We start from the raw sequence: 27,829 nt of genomic DNA on the forward strand, positions 1-27,829 counted from the left end.
CGAGAAATTAAAAGCGCGAGAAAGATGCGAAAATGAATGCTGAGCAGGTGTAAAGGAGGCTTGCCTCTGGTGATTACGTTTTGGTTGCACCAGCAACTAAAGCAAACTCTGAGGTGTGGAAAAGTTTTGACCATGCTTATAATGAGAATAATGAGTGAATAATGACGCACCATCAGTGACGCACCATCAGTGAGCGCAGGAACGCACTGAAGACATCTACAGTGGATTCAATCATTTTCCTCCACAAAAACATGTAGACCTAGCCTAATCTCTGTGAGTAAAGGTTTTTCAAATGATAACTAAATATTAATTGAGTCTTAAATGCATAATGTTGACAGAGTATTTACGCTAATGTTGGCATTATTATTTTATTAAATAAAGCAAATCCGGCGGAGCCTTTATCTTAATTTCGTTATTGCCAAATACCCATCTTAATTTAAAATTTTAATTCTGTCATTAATTACTTACCCTCCTGCTATTCCAAACCCATAAGACCTTTGTTCATCTTTGGAACACAAATTAAGATCTTTTTTTTTTTTATGAAATCCGAGAGCTTTCTGTCCCTCCATAGACAGCAACACAACTACCACGCTGAAGGCCCAGAAAGGTAGTAAGGAACAAGGACATCAATAAAATAGTCCATGTGACTTCAGTAGTTCGACTGTAATTGTATGAAACTATCAGAATGCTTTTTGTGTGCAAATTTTTTTTTTTTTAAATAACAACTTTATTCAACAATTTCTTCTCTTCTGTGTCAGTCTCCACCACACATTCAGGTCAAGAGATATTAGAGATCTTTTTCTTATTATAACTCAACGTTTATAAATAGCACACTCAGTGAGTCAGAAAAATGATGGAAAATATGTTTTTATTTACATAACATGGCTTTCCTTTGATTTAAAGGGATTAGGCAATTAAAAGTTATTTTCCAAGTACATTTTTAAGCAGGCAAAACTTATAAAGTTTGTGAAGAATCCACATCACATCTTTTGATGACAATGTATGCTATTCTTACAAACAGCTCTGTGAAAGATTCCTATTTTGTCACAGCATGCATCTTAAGACTCCAAATTAAAAACAGAATAAATCTGAAAGGCAGGCAAATAATAAAGAAATAAGAGACATTTCTGCTCAGTTTTTGGCTGCACTTCACACAGTACAGATATAGACTAAAGTTGAGGTGTATGCACCTTGAAGAACAGCTACATGGACTGCATTTAGCTGTGACGCTCGTGGTGGCCACTGATATCCAGGCTTGTTCACTGGTCCACATGTATGAAAAAACACTCAGCACATTCTAACACAGTCTTTGTAATAAATATCATCTATCTTCAGTAATCCAGAAATCACCAAGATGGTTTCGTCTCTGTGAACTCATGTTTGGCAGAAGCAAGGCTCTCTGATTCGAGTGTATAGTAAGTCTAAAGGGTCAAGGCAGGGGTCAGAGGTCACCTGCTGATCACAAATGGCAACACTGAGAATAAAATAGCCACCAGTGGAAAACTCAAAGCATTCGCTGATCCACATTCCATAGCGTTCTCCTGTTAACAAATAGAATGACACAAAACCATTGAATATTACTCATTCAAATAGATTGGATAAACGTAACTTTCAGCCACAGAATGACTCCAAATGAGCTAAAAGGCCTGCAAGAGGTATAAAATGGAAGAGTGAATGGTCCACTAAAACTTTTCAAGTGTACTTTCTTTCAGTTGTGATGCTGATGAGCATTTTACAGGCAGACTGAATGAGGTACTTTATAATAAAATATTTGATTATGAAGTACGTGAACAGTTTCAAAATACTGAAAAACTTTTCAGTGTAGTTATCTGGTATGGTGTTGATCATCCAAAGCAGATTTTTTTAATACTACAACATCATGCATTATGTACCTCTGGATGAAACGGATGACAGGACTTTGGCCGTCTGCGATCCTTCTGAAACTTCAGCCTGTCACACTTCAGAGACTCATTATGTGCTCAGAGGTCAAGGCTGATAATTATACAATACTCAAGCTAAACATAACATTCTAAACAAGTAGATGTTTTGTTATTTTATAAAAAAGGATATAAATGATCTCGATGGGCTCCATGGTAACTGGAGGGGTGGAGCTACAGTCACATTTATTCTCAACAACCACCATGAACAAGTTACTGCTGGGAATCTGCTGAATAACAAAGGTCCTAAAAGAGGAAAAGTACAAAAACAAACAAACAAAAACAAAACCAAAATAAGATGAGAGATTCTTTCTCACAAAACACATAGACAGTGGCGGACTGGGACAGTAAATCAGGCCGGGAATCTGACTCCACCCCAGGCCACCTCTGTTGCTGCAGTCACCACCACCCAATTCATGTGTCCACCAGACTGTTAAACTCTTTGGTTCTTTCAGTTGTTTGAATTGGGTTATACTTAAAAAATAAATCAAAATCATTAGACTGTGAACGGCAAAATAATCAAAAGTATCAAGGCATTCACTGTCTCTATAATCTTTCCTTTAATCCCTCTCTCTCTCTCACTCTGCACATTGAGTTTCTCTGCAATATGAAATAAGCACTTTCAATAACCTATATTAATTATGCAGCCATCAATTGTATGTCCCCATGATCACAGTCCTAATACTGATGACCTTATAAATCATAAAAGCACTTTTTTTAAGAGTATAGAGTTCCTGCTCTGACTCAAAAGCTGAACTGTCCACCCTCTCTTGTTCAACAGCAGGAGCACTAGCTGCACTAGTGCTACTGTGGCTTCCTTCGTCACCTTCAAAATAAATAAGCATTGTACACTAGGCAACATATTGTAGGCTAGAAATGGAAAATCTATATTTCTGGTCAATTTTGGCACTAAAAATATACTGTATCCCCATATGTAAAACAGTGTGCTAGTTTGTCATTAAGATGCTCTTTTAAAACATCTATCATTATATACATTTGTAATTATTTATATTTATGTGTATGTATATATATATATATATATATATATATATATATATATATATATATATATATATATATATATATATATATATATATTAAATTTTTTTTACAGAGATTTTATCTGTTGTAAGTTGCTTTTTTTTATCTGTTGTAAGTCGCTCCGTCTGCCAAATGATTATGTAAATATTAGGGTGGAACAGTTCAACCTTTTCACAGTTCGGTTTGTTTCACGGTTTTAGAGTCATGGTTTCGGTACCGTTGTATGTGCTATGTTTATGGAAAAACTATACTTTCAAAAAAGATATATATATTATCATATTATTAAGAATATTTTAACTACAAGCAACAGCACAAATAAATACAAGAGAGTAAAGATACAAATAAAATAAACTGACTTTCAAGTTTTTGCATTAGATTTTAGGTAGAGAAATTAAAGTAATCAAATGTAAAACAGCATTGCATTTTGGACTATAAATGAAAGATTATTCTTTATTAAAGTAAAAAAAGCTTTTTAATCAAGAGCAGTGAGTGATTTCTTTGTTTCTGTTCGATTAATATAAAAGAATTTAATTGAATGCACTGATCCAGTGTTCATATTAGTATTGAACAAGAGTCAATGATTTGTAGAGGGTTTTTTTTTTTTCCATCGCTGTTGTTGTAATGTCTGGGAATCCAGAATGCGCATCCATCAATAGAAACATATATTATTTGAACCCTGTTTGTTTTACTTGTTATTTATAGTAAACAATATTACAGATGTTTTGTCAGATTTAAGTTGAACAGCGGTCCCAGTGCGTGCTTGAACTGAATGGTTCGGCTTTTTCAGTGAACCATAGTAAATATAAATGTATTTATGACTGACCTACTCCATTACTGGCAAACATGGCTGGGATTCTGCAGCAACTTGCTGTGTCTGTGGCCAGGGCTTTTCTCATTTTCTGCGAGATTTTCTAAGATTAAGCCTGCCTCTGGATATAGCCAATTAAGCAGTGCTTCGCTGATGTTTGTTCATGTGGTGGTGTCATTTCCACTCCTCGATCGCCTGATTCTTACATTCATAAGACCATCAATTAATTTGCAGTTGCATACTAGCCTATTGCACGTCAGCCTCATCGACTGCACAGCGGCAGCCGGCAGGCCAGAATGACCGTCAGGCCACCGGGAAATGTCCCGGTGCTCCTGATGGCCAGTCCGCCCCTGCACATAGATGTGTTTGTTATTAACCTGATGACAAATCAGGTCTGACCTAAAAAAAATAAACCCTCTATAGGCCTGACCAGAGAAACCACACATAAAGTAACTATACATTTCTGCTTTTCAAAGAAAGAAAAAAAAAAAAAACACAAAAACATGACTATATTTTATCTAAATTCAAATTGTCCAAATATATAAAACTCTATATATAGCTTAAGAAGGATATTTTACCCAACAATGAAAATTCTGTCATGATTTACTCACCCTCCAAACCTGAATGAGTTTCTCTCTTCTGTTGAAACACAAGCGTTTTGAAGAATGTGTGTAGTCAAACAGTTGACACGGTAGCCATTGACTTCCTACAATGGAAGTCAATGGCTACCATCAACTGTTTGGTTACCAACATTCATTAACCCTTAAATGCCTAGATGTTTCGGCAAACATTATTACATATTCAGGACTTTAGGGACCCTGACCTACAGTATATATCCAGCACGGATGGATCTCTAACTAAAAGAACTCTCCTGATATTTTAATAACAATTACAAAATAATAATTAAATCAAGGATATTCTGTTACCTTTTGAAACTTAAAGCAGATTATTTTACCATCAGCGTCATCAGCACTTATTCAGTACATTCAGCATCTAGCTCGTTTTTTCAGTCTCAACCATATAAGCATGATACCAGAATACTGTGGAACAATTATTATGGTCTACGTGACATTTACTTTAGCTACATAGATATGAGAGACTGTGAAGCCCAGCTCTGTTTAATTTTGTCAGATCATGCTATGTTTATTCTTTCAGTATGTGTGCCACTGCTATTGATAGCAAAATAGCAACATACAGGCTTGACCACTTTCCACAGAAGGGTGTCAGTTATTTGTGACACGGGCTCTTATTCAGTCCTAGCTGGATGCTTTTTTAATTAGAAGCGTGAGGGTGTCTGTCAGACTCTATGTCTGTATCTAATGCCTTTCAGTTGTATATTAAATATTTTTTACTTTCTATTTTCTACTTTAAATAGGCCTATGTGTCAAAAAGAATATTAAGAATTGGCATTACACTTTATAATAGAAACAACTAAAATAGAAGCTTATGGTTCAAATGTTTTCATGCTACAATTAAAGTTAATATAATAATAGAATAGAATAAAATCATATAATGTAGTATGTTACATGTGCATGAAGTTTATTTCGTTTAAGTAATGCTTGTACTAATTACGGCTGCCCCCTAGTGGCCAAGAGTTTTTGTTACGCCTCTATTGTTTATTAGGTGCCTATTTCTTACACCTGTTCCTAATAAGCAGAGTGGTATAAATGTTATGGTGATGCTGGAAGCAAGCACGGAACTTTTGCTGGAAAACAAAAGCGAAAACTGGACCAGGGGCTGAATCGGCGGTTTTTGGTGTAACCTTTCCTCTCTCTGTGGTCCATAGTAAACCTTTATTAAATATAGCCCTTTTTAAACGAACCTTTGCCTGCCTCCGCCTCTATGTTAAGTTTATGCACGTAACAATGTAAAATATATCAAGTGTGGTTTTATAGTGTTTTCACAAAGGAAATGCTAGTACAGCGACCTCTTTTAATCTGCATCACTTCAAGAACAGCACAATGCTTCATTAGAACATGCATTGGTGTTGCATCAGAATCATTTTAAAGTACTTTGTTTCAAAACACAAATTTCCACCAATTTCTACTTCTTTCTGCTGTGCATTATAAATGAGCATACACACACACAGAAACAGATGTTCTCACCGCGCACAGCCACCACAGTCAATGTTCCCTGTGGTCTCTTTGATGGTGCGCTCAGAGACGAAAGCTGGGTATTCAGTGTCACACGGCACCATCATTGTCCTCTGAGCTCTCTGGGCTGCACACATGAACACTACATTCAAAAATGGCACTGTACAACTAAATTAAATGATAATTATTTAGATATATTTCAATATGCATCCTTTTTTTGCATTATGTTCATAGTAGCCAATATTAAACTATTTTTTGTTGTTGTTGCTATGTGTTATTCACATGTCTTCCTCTTAAAGGATTAAAAAGCATATAAATCTCAATTAATCTGTTTTAAATGAAAATCTAATAACTATTATATATCATGTGGAAGTAATGAAAAATAACATGGGCATGCTCACAGGAGCATGTAACCCCATTAACGTGTTTCTAAAAGAGTCCCTGTCATACTGTACGTGGACTGATACCTTTGACTGTCGAGTCACAGTTCCACCAGCTGTACAGGTTGAACTCCAACAGAAATCTGTGGAAAAGACACATTTCCACTCAAATACAGAGTGAAAATCCCAAACTGACAATAATTATAAGGATAAAGGCTTTTTATCTCACATGACGACTTCAGTCAAGAGCCATTTCACAGTGGTGAAGGGCTGAAGGAAGAGAGCAGCGTGTCAGTGGAGACAGGAAACAGAAGTCTAACACTACATCACGGATGATAGCTAGTGTACTCACATCCAGAAGAGTGCGTGCGCTGTCACTGCTGCCTACGAACTCTTTACACAGAGCCTGATAGTCATACAAATTAATCCTAGCAGAAACAAAAGTAGAAGCAGATTCACTAAAGGCAACTTTGGGTTAATATCTTATTTAACCCCAGGTTAAAGCCACTTTAACACTGGCTTAAGGAACATTTCATTCATTTTTTAAATGAATTTAGTACCACTTGACCTTGCTTTATGTGCCATATTTCAGTGCAGGTGGTGATAGATTGTATTTATTACATTACTTAAAATCAACTAGTTAACTAAATAATTATAAAGCATTTATTAACCTTTGTTATCGGTAAATGTCAAAACTTGCTACTACATTATAAGAATAAAAAGTCTGTTAATGGATCTGGGTTAACATGAACTAAAAACAGTTGCATTCATTAATAAAGATGCATAAATATATGTAACAAATGTATTTAACCTTGTTAATGTTAAAGAATCAACCAACAATAGTAACTAATGTAAATGTTTTATAAAATTTTTGTATCATTTAAGAACAGACAACCAATGACAAGCTAACCAATGCAGGTTTCAGTAAATACATATTTGTGAAGTAAAAAAAATATATATATATAGCTTTTTTTTTTTTTTTTCTAAATATAGCATAATTTAGATAGTGTTATGCTTAAAACAGTACTGGATAATAATTGAGGATACTTTTTCTGTAAACAACCAGACAAATTTAGACACAAAATATAAAAAAAAAATAAAGACAAAAAATATAAAAAATAAATTAATAAATTAATAAAAAAAAAGTTAAGTATTTAAGTAACTTTATTTTCAGTATTCCAAAAAAGATAATAAATATTAAGTTGATGTTGTTGTTGTTGTTGTTGTTATTAAAACAGGTTGCTGTACATGCTGTACTTCCCCAATATTTGTTTTTATTGACCTCATTATACACAAAATAGGGCATTTATTTTTTACAGGTTTACAGATGTACAATTTTAAATCTTGGAACTTGACAAAATAGGTTAATTAATTTAACATTTATCTGTCTGTCTGTCTGTCTGTCTGTCTGTGTGTGTGTGTGTGTGTGTGTGAGAGAGAGAGAGAGAGTGCCATCTCTCACTTTTTAAATGAGCCCATCAGAAGCAGTTTGTTCATCACGGCTCCCTCCACTTCTCCAAAGAAGAGGTTTGTCTGTGGGAAACACATTATGGAAGGTTATAGTTAAAGTTACAGAAAGGATGATTTTCATTCGGCCAAGTGTTTTCGTACAGCTCTTGTGCTACAATTCTCTGTTTGTCATACCTGTGAAGTGTCTTCAGAGACCAAGATGAAGCCATTGTTGTCTATTAGATAACATTTAATGTCCTAATGGGAGTCAGAAACAGAGAATATTCATTTAAATGAATTATTCAGCAAGCTTTGGTCTGTTGTCATCTTCTTAAATCATTACAAACGTCAAGTGAGACGCATTTTTAAGCTTTTTATGCAAAAGCTGTTAATAAAAGACGCAGAATTTAAAATGAGAAACGCTACGAGGCACTGTCATATGTCATATATCATAAAAGAAGTGCAGACTGATCTAGTAAGCCTGTCATGTTCCAGAAATGTCCTTTGTATAATAAGCATGTGGTGAATACAGGCCATTTTATGAGCTCCATCACTGAAAATATGGCCAAAGGGAGAGAAACAGTCACATTTACCTCATTATCACAGCTGATGGTACATTTCCCGTCCAGAGCATTGCACTGTGTGGACACATGCAGGGATGAAAACATGAAGCAAATGTACATGAATGTCATTTATATAAAGATCCATGCTAATAAAGAGTTACATTATCTTAGAGCAATATCTATCATTATGACATCAAACAGAGCTCTTATGCAGAAAATTATAATACACAATTCAACACATCAGTTCTACAAGGTCTGGCTTGATATATATACATATATATATATATATATATATATATATATATATATATATATATATATATATATATATATATATATATATATATATATATATATATATATATATATATACACACACACACACACACACACACACATATATTCCCATGAGCATATATGTGTGCTTACCTGGCGACTGGCCGTCCAAAATTTTCTCTGAAAGAATTCCAACTTCATTTGAATCCCCACAGCTTTAAGTGTCATAAAAACACAATTCATAAAATGAGGTTTAGCTGTGTTATAGGCCAATGATACATTTGAAAAATGATATTTTGTAATGTATTAAATTTGCTTTGAAATAGGAAGACAGTACCTGCCACTATTGGAGACTTCCGATCATCGAGTAGTTGGATAGCAGTGCTCGCCAAAACCACACTCTTATTTTCACCCCCTTAAAAGAAATAGCACACATGGGCATTAATGCCTTCTTATACAGCATATATATCAAAATCATCAATGAACTTGAGAACTGGTCCATATATTAAATTATCCACTAAAACTGCTGGTTTATCTTTTCAAAAATGGCTCGCAGGTCTGTTCTGAGGGGAAAAACAATGCTAAATACAAATTATGAAATGTAACTAAGCATATAATAATGAAAGCAAGATAAGCAGGCTTAAGACCATTTAGAAAGGTGATGTAAAAATTATATTTACCGTTTATCTATTATTATTAACATAAAAGTGTACATTTATCTGTCAAGTGGTACAAAGTGGTTAAATTAGACAGAGAACAAAATGAAGTCTTCAATATTCTAAAAACCTTAATTAAACTACAGAAGATAAAAGAAAATATGACCAAGGCTGAATAAAATACTGTTCTCTTGTGGGGAAAAATAAAATAAAATATTACTTTTTGATTTGGACGTACAATAAAATGGTATGCCATTGCGCCAAATGACATGTCATAAACACCAGAGGGCAGCATTTATTTACATAAATATTTATAAGCATAAATCCATTAAAGAGCGACTCCTTCGTTTGCATATTCAGATCAAAAGTGGCATGGATGGAAACAAACACTCAGTTACATGATGAAATACAGCACATTTTAGTGGTACAGGCAGATGAGGCAGGGAGAGTGTTTGATCAGAGAAGAGTTCAGCGCTGTCTGTGTGATAAGGAGCCCAAGAGCTGATGAGTGGGATGTAATGATCCTGATCTGTCACACACACACACACACACACACACATTGCATGAACGTAAAAGTAGGGCACATTAATTACAGGCGAAGGAAAGAGAGATAAGCAGACAGTCTGCGTGAGGAAAGCAGTACAGTGCAGCTAGAGTAACAAACCACAAAATATGAGTTACATGAAATATGAGTTATATGATGATCTTTGCAAAACAAATCACGAGTGATGGTCTAAAGATGAGTGGTGGAGCAATAGCTAAGTAGTAATATAGAATTCTGTCAATAACTATTATTAATTTGAACAATCTCTAAACCCAAGCAAAAACTTCAGTGCTTAAAGGGTTAGTTCGCCCAAAAATGAAATTTATGTCATTAATAACTCACCCTTATGCTGTTCCAAACATGTAAGGCTCCTTTTATCTTCAGAACACAGTTTAAGTTATTTTAGATTTAGTCCGAGAGCTCTCAGTCCCTCCATTGAAGCTGTGTGTACGGTATACTGTCCATGTCCAGAAAGGTAAGAAAAACATCATCAAAGTAGTCCATGTGACATCAGAGGGTCCATTGGAATTTTTTAAAGCATCGAAAATACATTTTGGTCCAAAAATAGCAAAAACGACGACTTTATTCAGCATTGTCTTCTCTTCCGTGTCTGTGTGAGGGAGAGTTCAAATCAAAGCAGTCTGGATATCCGGTTCGTGAACGAATCGTTCAGTTCACCAAATCGAACTGAATCGTTTTAAACGGTTCGCATCTCTAATACGCATTAATCCACAAATGACTTAAGATGTTAACTTTTTTAATGTGGCTGACACTCCCTCTGAGTTCAAACACACCAATATCCCGGAGTAATTCGTGTATTCAAACAGTACATTGACTGAACTGATGTGATGAACACCAAGCCGAGTCAGATAACGAACAATAGACTGACTCGTTCACGAGTCAAGAACCGGTTGCATCGGTGTTCGGATCACCAGTAGTTCTTTTGGACAGTTCGATTCAATAAACCGGTTGAAGAAAACGGTTCACCAGTTCTTTTGCGGTCGACGTAATGGCGTCATTGGCGATGATTGCCCTTGATTCAAGCCTTCGGTTTACCCGCACCCATAAAACTAGCACAGAATCAGTTCAGAATCAATCACCAAAAGAATCAGTTCAGTTGAGACGCTCTGTGTGTAGGTCTGCTTCACACATGCGCAGTATCATCAGCTCCTCGGTTCACGAATCGGACTGACAGAAACGGTTCTTGACTCGTGAACGAGTCAGTCTATTGTTCGTTATCTGGCTCGGCTCGGTGTTCATCACAGCAGTTCAGTCAATGTACTGTTTGAGTACATGAATTACTCCGGGATATTGGTTTGTTTGAACTCAGAGGGAGTGTCAGCCACATTAAAAAAGTTAACAGCTTAAGTCATTTGTGGATTAATGCGTATTAGAGATGCGAACCGTTTAAAACGATTCAGTTCGATTTGGTGAACTGAATGATTCCTTCACGAACCAGAAATCCAGCTGCTTTGATTTGAACTCTCTCTCACACAGACACGGAAGAGAAGACAATGCTGAATAAAGTCGTCGTTTTTGCTATTTTTGGACCAAAATGTATTTTCGATGCTTCAAAAAATTCCAATGGACCCTCTGATGTCACACGGACTACTTTAATGATGTTTTTCTTAGCTTTCTGGACATGGACAGTATACCGTACACACAGCTTCAATGGAGGGACTGAGAGCTCTCGGACTAAATCTAAAATATCTTAAACTGTGTTCTGAAGATAAAAGGAGGCCTTACATGTTTGGAACAGCATAAGGGTGAGTTATTAATGACATAATTTTCATTTTTGGGCGAACTAACCCTTTAACTTGTCTTAGACTGTCTTGCTAAAGGCATGAATGATACTTCACATCGTAAAAAGTGTTCTCGTCCTGTAATGTTGAGGAAAGTTGTGCTGTTACTTTTTTTATGCAATTACATTCACAATTTTGGATATGTATGTATCATGCAAAATAAATAAATAAATAAATAATAATAATAATTAGTCGCACATTTCCCTTTTTATTTCCGCACTTAAAAACGTTACTTTTTGCTATCAACATAATTCTGGACTGAAATGCAATCAAAATGAAATGAGTTTACAATTTTAGCTGCATTGTCCTTAAATGCTTGAAGTATGTTGCATGACATGGATGTGTGTTCATGTGCTTGAGCGTCATACCTGAACTGAAGGGAATGGAGTACACAAAGGTGCCGGGCACCTGCTCTGCGGCTCTTTTATACCACAGAGGAAAGTGATCTGCATTAAAGACGCCCTCCCTGTCTTCCGCGGTGAGAAAATCTCTACAAACACATGCAACCACAGAAGATACTTTACTTCATCAATCATCATTTACACTCAGAGGCCTTTTATCGCTCAGTGTAACGAGATCAGAATCATTGGCCAGTCATTTGCATGAAGACTCACTGATTGGTCAGCTGCTCGGGAACCACAAAAAGGTTGGTCCTGGAAAGGCCAGTTCGAGTGCCGAGAAAAGCGATCTCAACCCCTTTATCAGAGTTCCTGTTGATAAAAACAAAAACAGTTTTAAGCAAGACCGTGTATGAGACAAGAAGGAGTATGAAAGTTCACACAGTTTTCCTATCCACCCAACCAACCTAATTATCTAGCTGAAAAAAAAACAGCTTGTTTAGATTTAAGAGACCGTCAGGAGGTGGAAAATAGTTAAGTAAGAAATGTACTAAACTTAAAGACTAATTTAGTAAATATGACCAAGTAAAAGTCTGGACTCACTCAGACTTATTGAGGGCCAGTCCAGTCCAATACGCTTCTAAGGGAGCCGTTACGACCGCGTCAAACAAAACCTGCTCAATCAGCTCTCTGTCACCTACAACACACACAAGAGGACATTTACACACTCCATAATACTCATCGGACAGAAACTTTAATGGAGTACATTTTTGAGCAAGGTGTAAGATCTAGATGAAGGACAATGTGGCAAAACTCTGCAGGAGCAACTGCTACTGTATACTGCATGAAACTGAGCTCATTTAACTGAGAAATAATTTCAGAGGCAGAACAACTTATTTTGATGAAAGATTATGAAGCCAATTATTTCTCCATAGAATAATGTGCACTGATTTATCGATTATAATGGGAACATTAAAAAGTCCGTCTGAAATGCTGCTCACATTTGAGATGTGGTTTGCGGCTGGTCATGTAGAGTCTGATGGCCTGAACTTGAGTCAGATGATGATGATCATGGTGCTCATCTGTGTTACAGTATGTCCTGAAACATAAAGACAAGATGTATTACTTGTGTGATTCATAACAGTTGTAGCTAATGATATGATGAGTTTCAATAAAGGTCTTTACCATTCATCAGCAAGGGCAACATCCGGCTGCTCCAGATCATGTAGACCTAAATGAAATGTGTGGATGAGAGTTTAGAGAGGATTACAGATGAACTGGAAGTATTGGGAAGTGCTACATACTTGTGGAGAAATCATCCAGTATCAGTGCTGTTTAAAAACACTGACAGTATTATGAAATTTGTGTTTTCAGACTGAAAGAGAGGAATATCTCAAATCTGTGCAACTATGAAAGACTGGTCTTAAACATAATTTATAGTTCCAGTATGATTAAATTATCAATGTAATCAAAACTTTGCTTGAAAACCTGTTTTACACAGTCTACTACATGCTTTCTGTTTATGCTGTTAATACTAATTTTTTAGGAAGTAAAAAGGCTTTTTTGCACAACCGTAAATATGTTCATCCTCAGACTGTGGTTAAGGTGTCTTTTTTGCTATTAAATCTTTAATGATTTTTAGAAATATGTATATATTTTTTTATAAAGTAAATGTGAGAATACATTTGATATTGTTAGTAATATTTCAAGATGATCACTTAGTGCACTGACACAAATCCTTACATTATTTTCATATGTATGGCCATATAAATATAAGCAACTGCACCAAATTGCATTTGTATTATTTTTAATTTTTTTGCTCAGTTTGGGCCTAATTAAGGTTAATATAGTTTATGTTTTGCCCTCTTTTGTGCATGATATATAAAACTTAACAAAAGTAAATTGTTGAGCCTTGGATTATAATATTTTAACACTTTGGCATTGTTTTTCATAAGTCTTGCTAATAAACGAAATCCTCACCGACTTCTAGTGAAACACTTCCCTTGAAGAAGTATTTCCCATGTCCTCGAGAGAGCGCCACACCTACACTACAACACAAACAGGAAATATCATTTAAAAAGTCATATTCTCATCATCACAATGTCACAAACTTTCAATCGCTTGTTCAAATAAAAAAAGCATTTACATATATGAGTCATCACTGACCTAAAAGGAGTTCCTTTGATATCAGTGTAGTAATAATCATTGTGCATTGTCAAGACACGTTTCTGTTGGGGAACAAATTCAAAGACAAAACATTATAACTTTAAGCAGTCATGTGAGGTGTATTTTTGATATTTTGCTATTGAGCCAATGCTTTTTTATTATATGACTCTAATATCCTATATTATTGCAATTCTTGCATGCAAAGATGAAAATGTTACCCCTTTGTCCACTGTTCTTTTTACTTCCATGGAGAAAGTGCCAGTTCGTCTGTTCACCATTGCTGTTCGTAACTACAAATAAACACATTTATGAAGCAGCACTTATTCACTTTAATACTATTTGTCAACACTTCTGAGATGCAAAACACTTTATGCAAGTACAGTATGTGAACCTTATGCACAACAGGACTGAGAACCTGCAATGCATTTGCATCTGGTGTAATTGCATAAAGTATGTTTCTGTTCTAAGTGTGCTGCATTGAGTGCACTCAATAAAAACTGGTCCATACAACATCCTCTGTGTCCTCCCATTCCACCTCTGACAGGTCCACACTGCTGTAACTGGGTTTCTTCCTCTTCTGGCCCTCCTGGTACTGCAGGAAGAGACACAAAGAGGACAGGAAGTGCCTTAGAGGACGGCAGAGCAGATACAGTTAGGAATTGGGATCATATGGGTAACACGATGAAGACAGAAACGTACAGTACATTGTATAGAGGCCATTAATCTAGCGTTTCGCACTCCTGCCCCTCGGGTTTCCAACTAGCAGTGCACATTTAAGGTGTCTGATCAGATGATGAAGGTGCCATTTGCACCATTTTGCTAATGTCAACCACACATCCTTTCCCCAAAATGATCAACGCAATCCCAAACGTAGGACATGATTGACAGGAACAAAGCATTTCTGATTGACTGGTTTTCTGATTGGCTTAAAGGCGTGGACCGCTTGCCTGACTCTTATTTACCGATTACAGACTCTAGTGCTGTCACTGAGACAGGTTTGATTTCTGAGGACAGCTCTTTCAGTGATCTGTCAGTAGTTGAGACATTATAGGTGTGGTAGTCCGAAATGTTGCTTACAGCACCTTTACATCCAGCATGTGCAGTGCTGAGGGACTCCAGGAGCAGGATCGACAAACTGTGGGAATGAGATTTGTTTGCACGCTCAGAGCAGCCAATATTCGGCTTATGGGGATCTGTGTCAAAATAATCAGTCTAATCGTTTTTGCTCAGATTGGCTTTGGAAATTCAGTCAGTCAGTGGCTCTGTTCCAATCCCTAATGAGTTGTCTTGCCGTCTGCTGTATAAATAGGCAGCATTCTAAACAAAATAGTACCTCTGAATTCAAACACATTATGTAAAATGAAATGATGCAAAAATGATTACAATAATGGTGTTTCGTCATGGGGAGCACACGAGATGTCACAATTTTTTTTTACTTTATATATTTTAAGGAAGCAGGTACAGATTTCCACAATTTAGCATGTTGTTAAGCTAATGATTCAAAACTATAACAAACACACACACACAAATAAAAATATAAATCGACAGTGTTATTTCACATTGACAGCGTTTTATATATCCTCCATTTTTATATTGTCACTTCTCGTTTTTTAATTTATAGTTATTTTGTTATGTGCTGTCATTTTTGTTTTTGTATATTTTAAAATGTCTATTTAACTTTATTCAGTTTAAGTAAACTACTAAATACATTGTTGCAATGTATTCTGGGATATCCATGAAGGATACATATAGCATATAATGATCACACATAATGACAAATACTGTAAAAAATCCAGCATTGCATTGCTTTCTACTGTTTGGAACAGCTTTCACATTAAGAGTTTGCCTATGATTACTAAAATATTTGTCTAGGTATTCGAATAATTAAGGTTTGCAACAGAGCCTAAAATTAGCTATTAAGTTTAATAAGAATGTTACTTTGTGTCATACTTGAATCCAGTCCAGTTCATAACAATGCATCTTACACTTATAATACACATTTTAGCATTTATCACATCAATGACATTGTCCCTGCTGAGTCAGTATGGTCTGTATCTACACACTCAGAAGCCTTGACTGATGCACACCACCGCTACGCAAACACAAACTAACACACAGCAGCACTGGAGCCACATTACGACGAGAACACAACACGTTCACGACACACAGAGACGCACGCACGCACACACAGTCACACGTGGTGACCGAGAGCGGAGTGAGGGGTGTCCCTGTGAAGGGTGAGTTACCTCAGTGCTCTGATCAGCCCTGGCAGGCACATGAATGGGCTTTTATTCCTGCATGCAATATATCAGAGGAAAAGGGTTGGGATTACAAAAACTACATCTCCCATGATGCACTTCAGCGTCCCACCAGCGCTCTCACAAGCACACTGCATGTGTGGGCAGATTTTACCTGAGCCAGCCTGTTTGGCCTGTGGATGTAGTTGATTGTCTATTGTATCATATTTCAGCTCTGGATAGGGGACCAAATCAAGATATCAGTGCTTACCATGGGCCTCAGGTCGGGATGCGTCAGGATGTATCCGTTATTGGTAATGGCAAACGCATATCCATGTATTCCAAGCTGGAGAAAAGAAGATGAGATTTAAAAAATGATAACAATAATGTACCCCAGCCCGCTTTAATATATAAATGGTGGTAATGTCATACCTTGTGTTTTGGGATGGTTTTCATTAACTCTTGAATAGGGATGTCAGTGCCTGCGACTCCAAGCAGGATGCCTTGGTTTTTCTGTGGAGGGACACATACTGTAAAATCACTTTATTTTCACACATATGCATTTGTCTCCTTTTCATATATAAAGTGTGCACATTCATTTTGGATAAACACTGAAACAAACACAACAGACTGACAGGTTTGACGTTTGACAGATGGCGAGATCAGTAAGTTATTTGAGGTTTCTGTATGGTGGATATTGATGGTATTAATGATTAAGGAAACTCAGTAAGTATGAAATATAAGTGAAACACTGTCGATAATATAGCATACTATAAACGAGAGTGTTCTGATGAGTTGGATTTAAGTAATCAAACATTTTTTTTTTTTTAATGCAATTACAATAAAAACTTAATTCCTCAAACAGACACAGACACACTCTAAAAATGGTCCATGCAACCTGTGGATTATATTTCAAGTCTTTAAAAGTCATAAAATAGATTTGTGTGAGAAATAGGCCACTGAAAATCTTGACATTCACTTAAGCTTTTAATATTGTTATTAATAATTTTGTTACAGTTCCATATGGAAACCTTTTAGAATAGATGTTTTAGAATATACATTAATACTGAGAGTTATAGTTAATTCATATTAATTGTTATTATAGTTTTATATGGAAACTCTATTAAAATTTAAAATGTATTAATATAGTTGTTATTTATAATTCTGTATGGAAACTTGTTAGAATACACATTTTAGAATATACATTTTTATTAATAATGTACATTAATATTATATATTTTACATTAGTAAAAAAGTATATAAATATGTGTGTATGTGTGCGTGTGTATATATATATATATATATATATATATATATATATATATATATATATATATATATATATATATATATATTAAATATACATTATTGATATTAATACTATTAATATTGTTAAGACAATTTAATATGGAAACCTTGTAAAAATCTTTGGAGTTTTAGAATAAACTTTAATATTAACACTGAATGTATCCATGCTAAATTATGTATTTAATTTGTTGATTAAACTTTTGTTTAGTTCTGACACACACACACACACACACACGCACACACACGCACGCACACACACACACACACACGCACACACGCACGCATGCACGCACACACACACACACGCACGTGCACGCACGCACACACACACACACACACACACTCCTCACCGTTTCATTCTTGGTGCTAAACACAGGCATGGCCACTGTGGTCATCGGGTTCGGACTTTTATTCTCTCCAAGCTGCTGACAGATCAACAGAAGACTTTCAGACTTTTTCAAAATGTACATGAACATCTGAGAAAAAAAGTCCAATAAATACATGAAATATTCAAAGCAACGTTTGATTAATGGCCGTGCGAGGTGTAGACAAGTGAAGGGTGATCTGGTGAAGATGCTTCATCTCTGGAGCTGAACTGTACGCTCAGCTGCGGGCACGATGAAGGCTGACATGATTTAACGCATGAGCTCGCTGAAACTAGGTCTGCAATTCCCTCACCTCACCCTTATGTGTGTGTGTCCATTACGCATGTTTTACAGGGGCCCTTGAGAAGATTCGGCTTGTTTGTGTTTGTGAAATAGGAAAACAGAAAGAAAAAGAAATATCCCATCCCAATTAAAAATTACCAATGCCTTTCCAAACCTGTAAGACTTTTAGGGGAACAATAAAATACAATGAAAATAATAAAAGTGAACTAAAAAAAAAAAAATAAATAAATAAATATTATAAAAGTGGTCCATACGACTTGTGTGCTGTATTAAAAGTTGAATACTATTTTTGCAGGAAATCTCCTCTATTGTAGATCTCACATCTGTTCATGTACATTCAAATATGTATGTTAAGTGAACAAGCTCATTATTTTGAGTGAACTATCCCTTTAAATATTGGTTAAAGTGTGTATCTTTAAGCATCATTGGCCTTGTTCCACAATCAGATTGGCAGGTTTGTTTCTAAAACAACAGAAAAATCTCCTCCAGTCCCACTGAAGAGGGCTCTAAAGTCTCTCTTATTCTTGCCTCGCATTCGAGAGCTCAAAAAAAAAAAAAAAAAAACATTTGTCCAACATTTGTTCAGTCTGGTTGGCTTCGTGCAGAACACTAGAGGTGTATCCTGCAGGAGCCAAATTGAAATCTGTGAATTAACCTTGTGCTTCCCCCTTCCTCTCCTCCCCCCCTCTTCCCTTCTCTCTTTCTCCCAGTCTCTGCCTCTCTCACCCCCTCTGCTCCAATGTCAGTTTTATAACGGCTTTAGGAGATAAAAGCCAATGATCCACAAAATGATGAATGGGGTGTCTCAGTGGCCAAGATACAGCAACACACACACTCCGGAGAACAATTCCCAACACCCTACGCCAATGCCCATGTGTGTGTGTGTGTGTGTTTGTGAGAGAGAGAGAGATGGGGGGGGGGGGTCAAAGACACTGGGTAGATGTGAACACTGTCTGGCATTTGTGTGTGTGTATGAGTCGCTCTTATCAGAAATGGAATGGCACAGCGGTCTGTGTTGCAGTTCTCGACGTACCCAGCAGAGTGAAACCAAACCCTATCTCTGACCACATCTCGCCCTCTCTGGCTTTCATCTTGCACTCTCTCAACCTGCTTTCTGCGTTTCCCTGTAGCACCCTGCACCACATCCGCGTTCAAGTACTAATAAAGCGTTTCAGATTCCAGAAACGGAATGCTGAAAACAAATTACGATGAGGAAATGCTGCAAGACACCAGTGACAGAATGGACACAAAACAGGCTCTGTTCCAAAACCTAGACAGCTGCCTTGCTGACTAAAGTCTACATAGGCAGCATTCTAATTTAAGTGAATGATTTAGAACATTGTATGGCATACAAATAATGTTAAAAAGAGCAAGTACAAACCTCAAATGAACAAAAATGCACAACAAGTATTGAGATATTAATATTAATCATATTTTAAACAGATTTAAACACAATTTTAGTTATATTTATCAGTATTGAATGAATTAAATGCATACTGTCTGCAATTTGTAAACTCAGAAAAAGGTACAAAAGCTGCCACTGGGGCGGTACCCTTTCAAAACTACTACAATGTAACATTTTGGTACTATATACTCCCGTTTAAAAGTATGAAAAAAATACTTTTGATACTAAGTGCATATCTGCATTTATTTGACTAAAACTAAATATTGTGGAATATTATTACAATTTAAGATGTATTAAAATAATTAAGATGTATTAAGAATTTAATTTAATTTAATTTAATTTAATTTAATTTAATTTAATTTAATTTAATTTAATTTAATTTAATTTAATTTAATTTAATTTTATTTTATTTTATTTAATTTAATTTTATTTTATTTTCACTAAACTTTAAAGTAAAAATAACTTTGGAATATTATGGTTTCAATAAAAGTATTAAAATTATTTTTTGAACATTGATAATATGTTCAACGTTGATAAGACATGTTTCCTAAGCATCAAATCGGCATATTAGAATGATTTCTGAAGGATCGTGTGACACTGAAGACTGGAGTAATGATGCTGAAAAATCAGCTTTGCCACAGGAATAAATTACATTTGAAAATATATAAAAAATTGACAAAAGCTGTCTTAAGTGGTAAAAATAACGATACCTTTAAGGCATTAAAATGCACCTTTTAGGAGTAAAATAAGGTATCTTTTGAAAGAGTACCACCCCAGTGACAGCTTTTGTACCTTATTTCTAAGATATGTTTTCCCCCTTGAACTTGTCACTGCTTTTGCTTATAGACATGCAACGCTGCCACAGAAATTTGGCTATTTATAGGTATCTTAGAAGGAACATCCTTTATGTTGTGCGTGTTGTCCCTTAAAATGCTGCCTCCGTAGGCAGCTCACTAGGTTTGGGAACAGAGCCGCAGACACCGGTTACGACTGTTACCTTGTGCGCCTGTGCGAGCTATAGGGACACAGGGAGAAAAATAATACTGTCATTGACATGTGCTCACGACTACACACATACAAGAGACACACTGCACGGTGTGTGACCTGATCTCGTTCTCGCAGTGCTCACTGAATGGAAGAATGTCTTGATGAGACCTTCAGGGAGTTAACGGAGCTACTAATGAGGACTGAGTTGCATTTTATGAAGGTGAATGATTGGAGAAAACACATAGATTTTGTGGAGAATATACATTAGATTTTTTTGACAGCAAACCCTTTACAAAAATGTACCATAGTGGCACTAATTTCTGCCAAAATACCATAGATACTTACTACAGTTGTTGATGGTAATGTTAATAAATGAAATAATATTACAGTGTGTGAAATCTCTTCAAATGAATGTATTTTTGATAACGGTGGTGATTTATAAATACAAATGTTATCTTATTTTAGAAACAGTCGTATTTTTGCAGAAACTATGGTTCACACTGTACGTTTCTGTAAGGGATACAGATGCTGTACACTTATTATACTTACTGCGCTGTCCACATAGGCTTCAGTCCACACTGTGTCATGTTCATGGTCGATAACTTTAGGTCTGCTCATCACATGCAAATACCGCATCACGTTCTCCTGAACATCAGCCAGCGTGGAGATCTGACTAAAATAACCTGCACAACATAGAGCAACATTGCATATTAGAATTACTCTCTTAAACTTAAACTTAATTACATTGTAAAAAAAAAAAAAAAAAGGTTTATTTTAAATTAAGGCTGTACTTTCGAAGAATCCTGAATATTCCTCAAAAATATTAAGCAGCAAAACTGTTTTCAACATTGATAATATTAAGAAATGTATACAAATGTATAAATGTATAATCAGCAAATTATTAGAATGATTTCTGTAGGATTATGTGACAAGGCAAAAAAAAAAAAAAAAAAAAACATTGTAATTGTTTAAACAGAAAATAGTTATTTTATATTGTACCAATATTTCACAACATTACAGTTTTACTGTATTTGCTGTAACAATAAATGCAGCACTGGTGAGCATGACAGACTTATGTTCAAAAACATTTAAAAACCTTACCGACCCCAAACGTTTGAATGGTTTTGTATGTATTTTCATGTATATTTCATCTAAATGCATTTTAGTGACACTGTAAATATAGTGCATTTTTACAGATTTTACATACAGAGGAAAAAGATTACTCACACACACACACACACACACACACACACACACATATATATATATATATATATATATATATATATGAAGACAAGATACAAGCTGATTATTAGATGCATTTTCCATCCATTTGGCAGTGTTAAAAATGTGCATTTGCTACTGCAGAGGCTCCAGGTGCAGAGCTAGAAACTCTCAGCATGGTGTGTGTGTGTGTGTGTGTTCCTCCTCCCGCGGCCAGTCATCCGTGGCGCTGGCACATGGGAGTGATCAACGCTGTGCAGCCACGGGAGCCGGGCTGACAGGAAGAGTGATTTAGACTCAGTTGACCTTTGACCTCTGCATGTCAGCTCTGCGAGCTGAGCCAGATCCCGTCACACTCCCATCAAGCACTCAACACCCGCGTGATTTTCTTCAGACTTCCCACCAATAAACCCACAGTGCTGGGTTTGGAAGCTGAACTGAAGCTTCCGTTCTCCAGCAAAACCAAGCCAGGATAATTAATTAACTAATTATCTTAAATGGAATTTAAATTAAATTCAGCTCGCCATTTAGAAAATCATACAAACAAAAAAACAAACAAATCACAAACCTTTATTGGCACACGCCATCCATTTTAGGTTATCAGCGAATGCAGATTCCCGGCCAATCAGATAAGGGAATATGCGAACCTATGGAGAAACAGAAAAGAGTACAATTTAAAAAATATATAATAATTAAATACTGATATGTGCGACATTAACTCCTGCAATGTAAGCTATTTTACACTTGGCATGCTACAGTTTCAATTTAGTTTAGTCAGTACTTGTATGTATTTGTATGTACAATTAATTAGATCTCTGAAGAATCTGTTTCTTTCCCACAATGCAATTTCCCAACGTCAGGGTAAATCCTGATTACTTGATTACTCATTGGAAAACAACTGCCTTGGCGCATTTACTTAATTACACAACTGGTGTAACAAATCAGCTAGGAAAATTGTTCACCATATGTTTTATGATTCAGTTTTAGATATCTCCCAGAGACCCTGCATGAGTACTGAGACTGACAGCAGCGATCATTCAGCAAAACATGCCAATTGCTATTTTAATTTTATCTTTCTTTATTTTTCTATTTTGAACATCAAATCATTTCAGGCTGTGAGAAATGCAGGGCCTTAAAACCAGTGTTTTTTTAGCTTTATTTATATTCTATAATATTTTTTATTCATATTTTTAATTCGCTTTTATATATATATATATTTGTAATTTAGTTTTGTGCCTTTGTCGTTTTTATTAGTTTTTATATTGCTATATAGCTTTAATGTATATATATATATATATATACATATAATTTTTCTTCCACCTAATATTTTAATTTACTTTATTTTTTTATTTTTTTTGATAACAAGCCTCAAAACAAGATTTTATGTTTTTACATTTTTTAAAGGCGATTTCAGAAATGCATCTAAAAAAATTAAAGGCTCTTCATGTTTTGTAGTTTCTTTATCAAGTTAACGATGCTCCTGCTCCAAGATGATAAAACACAGTCAAATGCAACAAAGACATCGGACCAAGTATAGAGGACAAATAGATTTATCTTTTTCTCAATACAGAAGACGGATTGACCAAAATGCACATCCTTGAATGTTTACACATTTCTCTTATTTATTAATTTGTGTTCATGAAGGTGCTCTCAAAATACGGCCAGTGTAAATGCAACCATTCCTCTCAATGTTCCTTCACTGCGCATTCATTTTTTTCTCCCTCTCCCTCCCTCTTTTTCACTCTCCATCCCTCCATTTCTCAGTACATTGCTCCTGTCTCCCATGTATAAATGGTTTTTGATACCAACCAATACTGAACGGTTACACCGCAGTGGGCCAGCGACAATTCACACACAAACACACACACACAAACACAGGCATACCTTCTGCAGGCTGTAAAAACGCATTTCTCCCCCTGCTGATTAGGACATGAGACGCAGACTTACACACACGACCAATCCAGACCAGGAATGCATAGCATGTTCCCCTGAACGCCTGGTGCTTTATGAACACGTCTGCTAGCTCAAACTGTGCTGTTGTCAAATACTGGTTCACAGGGTCAATCAGGTGACTGAATCAGCACCGCCAAGGGCAGGTACATGAGCAAACCCTCCAAATCAGTTTATTCAACATTTCCCCCCATGTTTGAAGAGTGTGTCAAATAAACTGGTGCTGTCAGCAGTTCAATATACATTAACACACTTTTTCAGACAACCACCGCAGGAGCCAAACACAATTCTTCAAAATGTCAAAATGTTCTCAAAAGGGAATTTTACACTTGTGCAGGGGTGAAAAAAAAGCAATCATAACTAAATCTATAAAGTAAGAGAAAAAACGCTGTACTCAGGCAGGAAACAAACAAGAAAACAAGGCTGCAGTTTATAATGTATCTCAAGTAAGATGTAATGACACATATTCATGATTTGAAACTGAAAATGTGGTTGTTATGCATGGAAAACCTCCGTTTTAATCATTTTTATCTTACCTTGCGCTCAGGCCAGTTATATTTGGCAAAAACATCATCGTACATTTCAGTAGCTCCGTCTGTTATCAGCATGATCGCCTGACTACATGAACTTCCACGGCCGGTCTGATTAATCTGCACAGTGAGAGGGAGAGAGAGAGACTCTTCATTATAAGAATGAGAATTTGGTCACCAGAATAAACTTAAACAACCAAACAGCCTTAGAGAGATTCACTAACAACAGAATCAAACAGGAAATTGTCTTCAAAATTGTTTCTGTATCTACATTATCAGTCTGAAATGAGCTATAGCCGATATTGTGTTTATGCTGTGTGAAACAATGGTTCTGGTCCTGGATGCTGACTGGTCAATATCAGGAGTGACTGGTGACCACATTTTATGACAGTATCAGTAGCTTAACGTTGGACACAAAATAGCACAACCTTTTATACTTTACTGTTTAGTTATTTTATGATTGTGCTGCTTGGATACAGTATGTGTGTGATTACTGTAAAGGGGACAATGCATCAACTGTTTTAGTGAAGTTCTGCAAGTTTTGATCAAACCTTTGTAATATGCAGACAATAGACAAGATAATATACAAACAAAAATTACAAGGTTATGATTGCAGTCACATCCAAAAGTAAAATCACGTCCATCTAGTAAAAATTTAAAATAACATGTAAAAAAATAAATAATAATAATAATAATAATATATAACATATATAATAATAGAACTATACAACATCATATAAAATAAAATAAAAAACAGCAATATTTTTATTAAGATTCTTATGCTAACCAATGTATTTATTTTATCACAATTATTGTGTTTTTTTGCATTTAAAAACAGCTATTATCTACTTTATTTTTTATTTTTTATTGTAGTTTATTTCTTTGATTGCAAGTACTGAATTTTAAGCGGTCTTTACATTTTCAAATGATTCCTCAGAAATCAACATTTGTTATTGTTATCAGTGTTGAACTATTATATTTTTTTGTGGAAACCATAATCAGTTTTCATAAAAAAAATTTTTTTTAACTGAAAGTACAAAAGAACAGCTTTTACTTGAAATCGATAAAATAATAAAAAATAAAATAAAAATAAAATCTGCCCTTTTGAATAGTTGTGTATAATAAAGTAACTTGAAATGAACAAAACCTGATACAAATCATGTTTTCCAGAATTATTTGAGTTAATTTCTAGGTTAAAAGAAGGGATTTAATCTATATATATGAGCAGAATACAAATATGTAGTATTTAAAATGATACATTTTGCTGCTAGAACACACTGCATTATCATGCCTTTGATTCTCTATAATAGTCTTCGCACTAAACAAACTTTACTGCGGTGCAGTGCATGATGTCATTCGAAAAGTCAAAGACTGCTGCATCTACTTCACTGTTTTAACTTTCAACCAATCAGACACAAACACAGTATGCGGTCCTTTAAAGGGGCCGGACTCTGGCTTTTACGATTACCATATTAATGGACTGGATCTAATGAATGTGACAAATACAGATATAACCCTATCCTCCGTTCTGTCTCTGCGTTTCTCCCCTCCCCGCTCTTTCTGAGAGACTAGTGGTCTGAGAAAAGAGAGATAAAGGGCACAACCGGACTGACTTTGAGCGCTATCTCGTCTGCAATTGCTTTCTCTTTCATCAGTGTATTAATCAGGACTGCCAATTACCACAATTAATCACACGGAGAGATAGAGGTGTCTCGAGGAGGGGCTGGAACAGAGAGTCAGAATGTGCGCTCACACACGCAAACACACACACACACATACACTTGAGTAGGGGCAGAACGGAGAGCTGTCATGATACTGGATCTCTGTAATCTCACGCTTTTGGTAATCTTCACCTACCTCATTTAAGATAGTGAAAGCCTCAGTCAGTGCATTGCCCAGGAGTCCGATTCCTTTGGCGAATAACTTGTCTAGATGCTCTTTAAAGTGCTGATGAATAAGAACAAGAGAAACGGCTTTCAGATATGTTTTAGGAATCCTAATTTCACCCAAAATTAGGTGATTATAGCCAGAAAGTGTGTGCCATTGTTTAATAAGAGAAAGACATACATCCTTATTAGTGCTGTCAGCTTGAACAAGAGTGCCATTTAGACAGGGCTCCACATAATGGATCTCTTGGTTGTACTGGAAACACAGGAGATATTAGACACAGTGAGAATTAATTAAAATATTAATTGATATCCTAAAGGGTACTGGTTATTTCACATATGGATATTAAATCAAATTCCATTGCTTTTTTAAGTGCATGAACATACTGTAGCTTTCAAAACAAAACAAATTGATCAAAAAAAGTTTGGGGACGTCAGGATTTTAAATGTATTTGAAAGTCTCTTATACTCACCATTTACTTGGTAAAAAAAAAAAAAAAAGTATAATAGTAAACTTTTGACAATTTCAATTTACTATCTATAAAATATAATTAATTCCTGTGATGGTAAATCAGAATTTTCAGCATCATTACTCCAGTCTTCAGCGTCATTTACATATGCTGATTTGCTGCTCAATAAACACACAAGTGTAAAAAAAAAAAAACAGTTGAGCTGCTTAGTATTTTTGGTGGAAACATTATTTTCAAGATTCTTTGATGAATAGAAAGTTCAAAAGAACAGAATTTATTAGAAACAGAAATCAGTTTTGATCAATTTAATGCATGCTTGCTTTATGTTTATTTCTTAAAATACTCACTGCCCAAGTTTTCCACAGCCACTGTTCTAGATTAAGTTTTACCTTATTGTTAAAAATTAAGATTTGGATTGTGGAAACTGATAAACTGCATTAATCTGGAGCAGCATTTGGAATGATATCTATATTCATAAAAGCAAATGGAGAGAAAGGTGGCCAAGATTTCCCAAGCCTTACACAAGTGAGGAAGCTTTCTTGAACTCACTGCAATAATGTTGAAGAAGTCATCATCCCCAAGCGTGTCCAGTATGGAAGCAACCGTCTGTCTGGCTATAGTCAATCTTAAACCCTTCATACTGCCACTGACATCCACCAGAATCACAACATCTTTGGGAGAGGTGGCTGCCTGGATATACCTGAGATCCATGAATCCATCAATTCACACATGAATAGATTAGAAATAAACTACGGTTAGGCTATACTGGAATCTATTCTTGAAAACGAAACAGAGCTGATCACCACCACAACACAAATAAAAAAAAGCACAAAAAAGACTTTTTAAGAATCATTTAAAGCAGGAAATAAAAAACTGTCCTTACCATTTCCTGTTCCTGCAGTCAAACGCAATGACACCGTTCTCATCAGGATGCCATTTCACCCCTGAGAACACACATAGTGTAAAAAGAATTAGATTTTATATTATATTATATATATATATATATATATATATATATATATATATATATATATATATATATATATATATATATATATATATATATATATATATATATGTATAGACTTCATTTAATTTTTCCTATTTATTG

General features: G+C 35.5%; 1 protein-coding gene across 6 annotated transcripts in view; it reads right to left on the bottom strand.

Annotated features, from left to right (window-relative positions):
• Positions 1 to 865: 865 nt before the first annotated feature.
• The window catches only part of LOC113055474 (voltage-dependent calcium channel subunit alpha-2/delta-3-like), a 42,308-nt gene continuing 15,344 nt past the window's right edge, over positions 866 to 27,829 (bottom strand). The window contains exons 7-39 of one of the 6 annotated variants that reach the window (XM_026221804.1): positions 27,602 to 27,662; positions 27,268 to 27,418; positions 26,430 to 26,504; positions 26,220 to 26,309; positions 24,369 to 24,482; positions 22,451 to 22,529; positions 21,208 to 21,341; positions 20,669 to 20,686; positions 17,949 to 18,020; positions 16,723 to 16,803; positions 16,562 to 16,636; positions 14,562 to 14,645; positions 14,272 to 14,343; positions 14,054 to 14,115; positions 13,868 to 13,935; positions 13,073 to 13,118; positions 12,889 to 12,986; positions 12,491 to 12,584; positions 12,164 to 12,259; positions 11,918 to 12,039; positions 9,619 to 9,732; positions 8,885 to 8,962; positions 8,701 to 8,762; positions 8,302 to 8,346; positions 7,904 to 7,966; positions 7,722 to 7,792; positions 6,612 to 6,687; positions 6,489 to 6,529; positions 6,347 to 6,402; positions 5,892 to 6,006; positions 2,071 to 2,183; positions 1,893 to 1,975; positions 866 to 1,541 (exon numbers count right to left, since the gene is read on the bottom strand). In XM_026221804.1, the coding sequence (XP_026077589.1) occupies positions 1,449 to 1,541; positions 1,893 to 1,975; positions 2,071 to 2,183; positions 5,892 to 6,006; positions 6,347 to 6,402; positions 6,489 to 6,529; positions 6,612 to 6,687; positions 7,722 to 7,792; positions 7,904 to 7,966; positions 8,302 to 8,346; positions 8,701 to 8,762; positions 8,885 to 8,962; positions 9,619 to 9,732; positions 11,918 to 12,039; positions 12,164 to 12,259; positions 12,491 to 12,584; positions 12,889 to 12,986; positions 13,073 to 13,118; positions 13,868 to 13,935; positions 14,054 to 14,115; positions 14,272 to 14,343; positions 14,562 to 14,645; positions 16,562 to 16,636; positions 16,723 to 16,803; positions 17,949 to 18,020; positions 20,669 to 20,686; positions 21,208 to 21,341; positions 22,451 to 22,529; positions 24,369 to 24,482; positions 26,220 to 26,309; positions 26,430 to 26,504; positions 27,268 to 27,418; positions 27,602 to 27,662 (2,702 nt within the window). In that variant the 3' untranslated portion in view covers positions 866 to 1,448. Of the gene's footprint in view, positions 1,542 to 1,892; positions 1,976 to 2,070; positions 2,184 to 5,891; positions 6,007 to 6,346; positions 6,403 to 6,488; positions 6,530 to 6,611; positions 6,688 to 7,721; positions 7,793 to 7,903; positions 7,967 to 8,301; positions 8,347 to 8,700; positions 8,763 to 8,884; positions 8,963 to 9,618; positions 9,733 to 11,917; positions 12,040 to 12,163; positions 12,260 to 12,490; positions 12,585 to 12,888; positions 12,987 to 13,072; positions 13,119 to 13,867; positions 13,936 to 14,053; positions 14,116 to 14,271; positions 14,344 to 14,561; positions 14,646 to 16,561; positions 16,637 to 16,722; positions 16,804 to 17,948; positions 18,024 to 20,668; positions 20,687 to 21,207; positions 21,342 to 22,450; positions 22,530 to 24,368; positions 24,483 to 26,219; positions 26,310 to 26,429; positions 26,505 to 27,267; positions 27,419 to 27,601; positions 27,663 to 27,829 lie in introns of all 6 variants that reach the window. The other 5 variants (XM_026221803.1, XM_026221805.1, XM_026221807.1 and 2 more) reach the window with 5 other exon arrangements.

This window comes from Carassius auratus, chromosome 36, assembly GCF_003368295.1.
Source record: "Carassius auratus strain Wakin chromosome 36, ASM336829v1, whole genome shotgun sequence".
Lineage (NCBI taxonomy): Eukaryota > Metazoa > Chordata > Actinopteri > Cypriniformes > Cyprinidae > Carassius > Carassius auratus.